We start from the raw sequence: 6,968 nt of genomic DNA, 5'->3' as shown, positions 1-6,968 counted from the left end.
GCCACTGCACAACCAGTCCTGGGCCGGCACCATCCGCCGGTTCTTGCCCTCCCTCTCTCACGCTGGAGACTCCACCTCCTCTCACCTACCAGTATCCACAACCATCAGCTCCGATCCACCCCAGTAAGACCCCCTCGAAAACCGACACGCTGACGTCCTTGGCGAGCACCAGCAGCAGCAGCAGCAGCCAAAAACCACAGTATCTTCAGCGCAATCAGCAACACCAGCACCACCATTATCACCACCACCAGCAGCAGCTGTCATGTCCAGTCGTAGAAAGTCCTCCACCCCCTGCATGGTTCGGGTCATCAATGACCTGCCTGAGGAGCAAGATGACCCGGAGGAGGTGATGGACATGGAAGTACTGGCGGACAACAATATGACAGAAAAAGAATCATCTGAATCTGCAGAAAAGAGTCAAGTCACCCAGCAGGAGAAGCCAGAGAATCCAGACCAGCAGACATTTCCAAAACCAGTGGAAAACCAAAATCCTGAGCCATTAGAACAAGAGGAGCAGTCAGGTAAAGAAGACCCACCCTCTGTCATTGAAGATGTAGAAGCTAGAGAAGAGAAGGACAAGGGAGGGGCAGAATCTGACCTAGGGTCCCAGAAAAAGCAGCCCAGAGGTTACGAGTGCAAATACTGCCCATTTTCAACGCAGAACCTGAATGACTTCAAAGAGCACGTGGACTCGAGCCACCCAAACGTCATTCTCAATCCGTTGTACCTCTGCGCCGTCTGCAACTTCAACACCAAGAAGTTTGACTCGCTCACAGAGCACAACGAGAGCCAGCACCCAGGCGAGACAAACTTCAAGTTCAAGAGGATAAAAATGAACGGTCAGACTATCTTAGAGCAGACAATCGAAGGCAAGGACAATTCAGTTGAATGTGAAGTGACAAGTGAACAGGGTGAAAGCAGCAGCAGTTCTGTGTTTCCACCTTGCATATCCACCACAGTGAAAACCCCAGACAACGTCCAGTCGCTCTATCAGGGGAATCCACTGAAAAGCCAGCTGGATGGCCTGATGCAGAAGGATCAGATCACAGCAGTAAACATCAACGGAACAGTCATCATCCCTGAACCCACCATCCTTCAAGGGCTCTCCCATGTCACCCCAATGCTCCAGCGCCCGCCCAACTTTAACTCTGTACCAAAAATAGCTGTTCCCTTGAACACCACCAAATATAATCCTTCTTTAGATGACAACCTGACGTTGATCACCTCCTTCAACAAGTTTCCATACCCAACACATGCTGAGCTGTCGTGGCTCACGGCTGCCTCCAAGCACCCAGAGGAACAGATCAAAGTCTGGTTCACCACTCAGCGGTTAAAGCAAGGCATCACCTGGTCCCCAGAGGAGGTGGAGGAAGCCAGGAAGAAGATGTTCAATGGCTCCATCCCTCCTGCCCATCACATGTTCACCGTCCTGCCTACAAGTCCCATCTCTCAGCCGTCTGCCAAAGCTTCCCAGCAGCCCGTTGTCCACACCACAGTCGAGCATCCAGGTTATGTCCGGACAACCACGTCCAATGGGTTAAGTACAGTCCCTACCACAAACTCTCCTGCTGGAGTCGCCATTGGCTCTGGCCACACCCTCAAACGACCCCTCCCAGCACACCTGACGACAGTGTTCGGCCCGGAGTCCAAACGACCCGTCATGGCAGTTGCCCCACATTCTGGTGACCCTAAAGACAAGGGCCTCATGGCTCCTCCGCCGCCCCCTCCTCCCCAGAAAGACCGCCTCCCAATGGCTCCACCTCCTGTTCCCATGGAGATGAAGAGACCTGTAGCAGTTCCTCTGGTAACCACAGAGATGAAGAGGTCATCCACTGCTGTGCCTTTAATGCCACCACCATCATCGTCATCATCACCGTCTTTATTGTCCAAAGGGAAGATTCTCTCAACATTAGGGAGTCCCAAAACGAAGCCGGTGGTGTCGCTGCCCTCCATAGTCTTTCCAGAGTCCTTAACAAGGCCAATGATTGCTCCCCCACCTATCTTTGCCCCTCCATTTAAAAACTCGTTGCTTATTCCTCGTGCTCCGCCCACCACTTCCAAAGAAAAGCACCCCAGTACCCACACTTTGCCAGCTGCTGATCTGAAGCTGCCAAACTCCCCTCCACTCATTACCCCACAGATAAGGAGGCCGACCATTATTCAGTCCATTCGTGCTCCGGCTAAAGCCTCACCCCAGATTCCAGGTTTCCCTTTGGATGGCAAGAAACTAAAAGAGCAGCAGGGATTGGAGCTGAAAGCCAGCTATCCCAGAGGAGACAAGGTACTCACTCCTATGGCAGAGGCCAATGGGACGTCTCGCGCAGACGGCAAATGGCCCCACAATCAGACCTCCCCTGCTCACAACAATGGAGTTATGCATCTGGATGTCGGTGAGCCGCCGGCAGCACAGAAACCAGATTTTCAGCAGAAGTCCTCAGTGCTGACACAGTTCCCCTTGCTGGAGAGGATGAAGGGAAAGACGGCGGAACAGTTAAAGATCTTAGAGGAGAACTTCTTGAGGAACAGCTTCCCCACACACAGCGATGTGGACAATCTGTCGGCCACCACCCGCCTGTCTCACCAAGAAATCGACAGCTGGTTCGTGGAGCGCCGTGCACTACGCGACAACCTGGAACAAGCGCTTCTCAACTCCATGGGCACTAAGAGGGTTGGCGTGGGTGGCATCGCAGCCCTCACTGAGAAACGACTACATCAGCAGCAACAGCAACACCAAACTCTACAGCTGAATGGGATTCACAAACCAAGCACCGGCGTGGGCCATCTTAAGAGCCCTCCTCCATCCACACACACTCTGCCCATCATTGCTCCAGGCACCATTGCCCCCTCCGTCCCCAACCCGAATTCCTGCTCAGTGCCTCCAGACAGCCGATCCCTGGCACTCCTCAAGGACGATTTTGCTCAAACACGGTGGCCTTCCCCTGAGGAGTTTAGCCAGCTGGAGGGTCGGACAGGACTGGTTCGTGCCGACTTTGCCCGCTGGTTCAACGACAGCCGGCTGCAGAGCGGCAGCATGGAGCTGACAGAACTTTTTCACAATAATGGAGTAAATGGAGGGCAGGGCCAGCCTGTGTGCTCACCCGATAACGCTCCCTCCAGCATAATCCAGCGCTGTCAGGAAGGAGCTGTAACAAACAACAACAACAACAACAACAGTAAGGTGCTCGAGGTAGAGTTGGGCTGGCTAATGGAGCAGCGCACCAACAGCCTCAGCAGTCAACAGCATGACGATCTCCATGACCGGTTCGCTGGCAGGTACTGTACTTACAGGATTTTTTTTTTTAATGCATGTTTTGTTTTGTTTTTCAGAAGTATTTTTAATGCATTTAAAAGTAACTACACCCAGGCTGGAATTTATTTTTATAAATTGCCACCTAGTGGTTGCTATACGCTCTGTCCACAGCTTGTGTAGTATAGCACAGTGGTTCCCAACCTGCGGACTGGGCCCCCTGGTGCCTCGCAAAGGTATTGCAAGTGATCTGAAAAATCACTTGCAAAACGTTACAATTTTGGTGAAAAGATGTAATTAAAAACTTCATTTGTTTTTTTCCTCGTATTAAGACCTTTCACTGTGATGGGCCAATGATAGGAACTTTTGTCTTGTCACCCTCCATGTTGGTATGGTATCAGATGTGGGCCACCAACATATTCCATTTGCCAAGGTTTTCACGTGGGCCTTGAGTTGGAAAAGGTTGGAAACCACTGGTGTAGTACTTTTGTATTGGACACAGTTTAAGAATTTTCGCTTTTGCTTTTCAGGTTTGCTTCCATCTAAGTAAAATTATAAAGACAGCATTTGTAATGAAGTACTTTTACATTGGTGTATTGGTATTATATATATTACATATATATATTATTTGCCACAACTGACCGAGGAACACAACAAATCAGATGCTGTGGTGAACCCAGCAGAGACTGTACAACTGCGTCTGCTTAAAACTTAAAAATCCTTCTATAATTCACCTGTTTCTCTTCATCACCATCTTTCTTTCATGTCTAAAATAAATGAGATGATGGAAATGAAAATGATACAATGGTGTTTAGTGACAATTGAGCACATCTGGCTTCCTCACAAAAAGAGTCACGTTAGCTTTATTCATATAACCCAAATCACAAAATTAGGAGATCATCAGTTTAGGTGAAAGGGTTCCTCTCCCTGTTCTTTAAAGTGCAACCACAGCAGTCTCAGCATCATTTTCTACCCATTGACACCTTTTATGGTGACTGGTGCATCCAAAATAAATCTCTGCTTCCCCTCAGCAGGGTTGTGCTGTTGTTTTCCAGTTTCCACATTAACATTGTTTTCAGGACATTAACCTAAAAAAATCCTCGAGACTTTATTTAGTCTGCCCTGCATTCCAGGAGCCTGGGACATCTTTGGTCAAATAACAGAGCCGTTAGGTTGTAAACCAATATCTCCACAATAATTTGGCCAAGAGTTTTATTCTTCCCATGAGTCAGCTATGGGTTTAGGCTCAGTCTTGGAAAAGCAGTTTGAACCTGCACTGACGGCACATTGAAATCCTTCTGGCTCCTTTTGGTTTTATAAACTCTACAATGTGCTAAGTACAGACAACAAGAGAAATAAGGACACAACAATGTAAAGGTCTAGTACAGACTAATTTCTGCTGCTTATTTATAATAAGCTCAGTAAATAAATGCTGCTAAAGCCTTTCAGCAGGGTTCAAAGTCTTTTTATTTTACATAATAAAATTTGATTACTTTTTGCAAAAAAAAAAAAAAAAAGTTCTGACATTAAGTTTGTCCCTGTTGTAATTTCAGTGACACACTGTTGACACTGAAGCTTGTCATCTGTGGGCTCCGACATGATTGTTAAAGTTGATTTATTTTCACATTACATGAAGAAAATGTCCTCCATCATCGTAATTACTCTGAATATTATTTCTCCTCATTGTAATTTAAAAACAAAAAAAAAACAACAAATGTTCCACTTGTGTTAAATCTGATTGTGATCACCTCTGTCGAATGAAAGTGATTGACAGCTCCCTTCAAATGTGAAAAACAGAAATCCTTGAAATTGATTTCTGTTGATTGTTGGCCCCCGTCCCTTTATCTACTAGAATTAAATCAATGCCAAATTTTTTTACACAGAAGATTTTGGTAACATCTATGATAATTCAAATGTATTCAGAATTTCAATTTCCATATCCAATGTATCTTCGCTTAAATATTTTTATAAGACTCAATGATGCTGAACAAGGCAAAGATTTGTTTGATGTTTCTGTGAAGACAAAATTAAGAAAAAATGAATGTCAACATTAATCTTTAAATAAAAAAAACAAAATCTTACTCTTTAATCATTTTATGAATTAAACAAAATCCTGTAAGAGTTGTAAGAACATTAAAATAAAAAACAACTTAAAAACAACACAAAAAAAGAAAGAAAGAGAATTAAAGGTACCATTACATGTTGCTTTGTGGTTTATATTCACATTCAGTATTTTAGACCACAACAATGTTTCAGTACACAACATAAACACTATAGTAACGCTGTTGTGTTCATATGGAGGGTTATCAGTGACCACCAGTGGTGATTCAAGTTTAAGTAACTTTTTGTGAACCTGTACCTGGTTTAACAGACTGAGGCAGCAGAACGTGGCAGAGTTGAAGAATGGGGGGCAGAACGGGGGAGTCGTGGGAGGAGCGCGGGAGGTGTTCGGGAGCTGGCTGGAGGACGGGCGCTCAAGGAGAGGACGGGAGCTGCTCCTGGACAGAGAGAGGAAGATGGCAGAGGACACGTCTGGGAGGCTGACTGGATAAATGGTGAGTGAAAGGTCACGATTGATGTTTTCTGTCCTGGTGCATTGTCTGGTTATCAATGGCTGTCCTTGGTTTTTTTGCCTCTACTTCTGATCTCCACCGAGGCTCTGAGTTGTGTTATATTTATGTTGGCTCTTGGATGTAGGTAAAACAGGAGAAATGTTTGATGAAGGCCCTGAATTCACTGAGCACAGACGATTCATCCACGTCAAAAATAAAATATGTTGTACATGTTAAAAGGGTATTGTCTTACATTACATTACATTCACTATCAGGATAAATGTTAATTATGTCTTAGTGAAATGATTAATCGCTTATTCAGAAATGTTCTAAAAATGTCAAAAATAACAAATGACCTCATTTCAGGCAGTTAAGTGAAGCCTGAATCATGTTTTCAGTGAGGCATCTCTGATTATAGCAACATGTCTGTAGTGAAAGAAGCATGGCTCAACAACTGTCTCAAGTTTGAAAGTACCCTCTCAATTTGTGTATCCTACAGGTCTACGTGTTGAATGCCATTTCTCATAAACTTTTGCAAAGCTGATTTTTCATAAATGTTTTAAACCTGCATTTTTTTTCACATCCATGTCTATTTGTGAGAGGAGTTTTTAGCACTTCAGTGTTTTTCAGTCCCAGAGGTTGATGCTTGGCAGCTCCCTTTCGACTTTCCAGAGCCTTTTAGTGAGTTTCAGCTCATTGTTTATCTGGTTCACTTTAAGAGAGTGTTGGACTGACCATCGGGCATACTGGGACGAATACCGGTTAGCTACTGCATCGGTCAGAAAATACGTAACGTTTTTACCAGCCCTCTCTGTGTGCCTGTCATTCAGAGTGAGCATAAGAGTTTCAAACCACTCCACTTGAATCATTATGTTTCTCTGTAACTGCTGGATGTTGAAAGAAGTTAAACATATCAACCCCCAAATCAACAAAGACATCAGTTATTACAGGTTTAATTAAAAAGAATAACACATATCATAAATTTGTGCCACTTGTCAAGTGAAATCTTCATCCATGTTCAGTCTAAAATCTGTCCTTAAGTTCTTTTATATTTGATCATAAAAAGGTCATAAAACAGAAATCTGCTGGTCTGAATAACTGAATCTATGGCTGCAGGTTTTCACGTGTAAAATGAGTGAAGTGATTCAACTCAGCGAGGCCCCCGCCGG

General features: G+C 44.9%; 1 protein-coding gene across 1 annotated transcript; it reads left to right on the top strand.

Annotated features, from left to right (window-relative positions):
* Positions 1-262: 262 nt before the first annotated feature.
* Positions 263-5,799, top strand: LOC111230649 (zinc fingers and homeoboxes protein 2-like). Its single transcript, XM_022757439.1, has 4 exons — positions 263-1,536; positions 2,077-2,668; positions 2,702-3,273; positions 5,619-5,799. Exons 1-4 carry the CDS (start codon positions 263-265, stop codon positions 5,797-5,799), a joined length of 2,619 nt encoding a protein of 872 aa, XP_022613160.1.
* Positions 5,800-6,968: the final 1,169 nt, after the last annotated feature.

Source organism: Seriola dumerili, unplaced genomic scaffold, assembly GCF_002260705.1.
Source record: "Seriola dumerili isolate Sdu_G_001 unplaced genomic scaffold, Sdu_1.0 BDQW01000276.1, whole genome shotgun sequence".
Classification (NCBI taxonomy): domain Eukaryota; kingdom Metazoa; phylum Chordata; class Actinopteri; order Carangiformes; family Carangidae; genus Seriola; species Seriola dumerili.
Note: the sequence above shows the minus strand (reverse complement) of the source record. Positions and strands in the feature narration are given on the sequence as shown.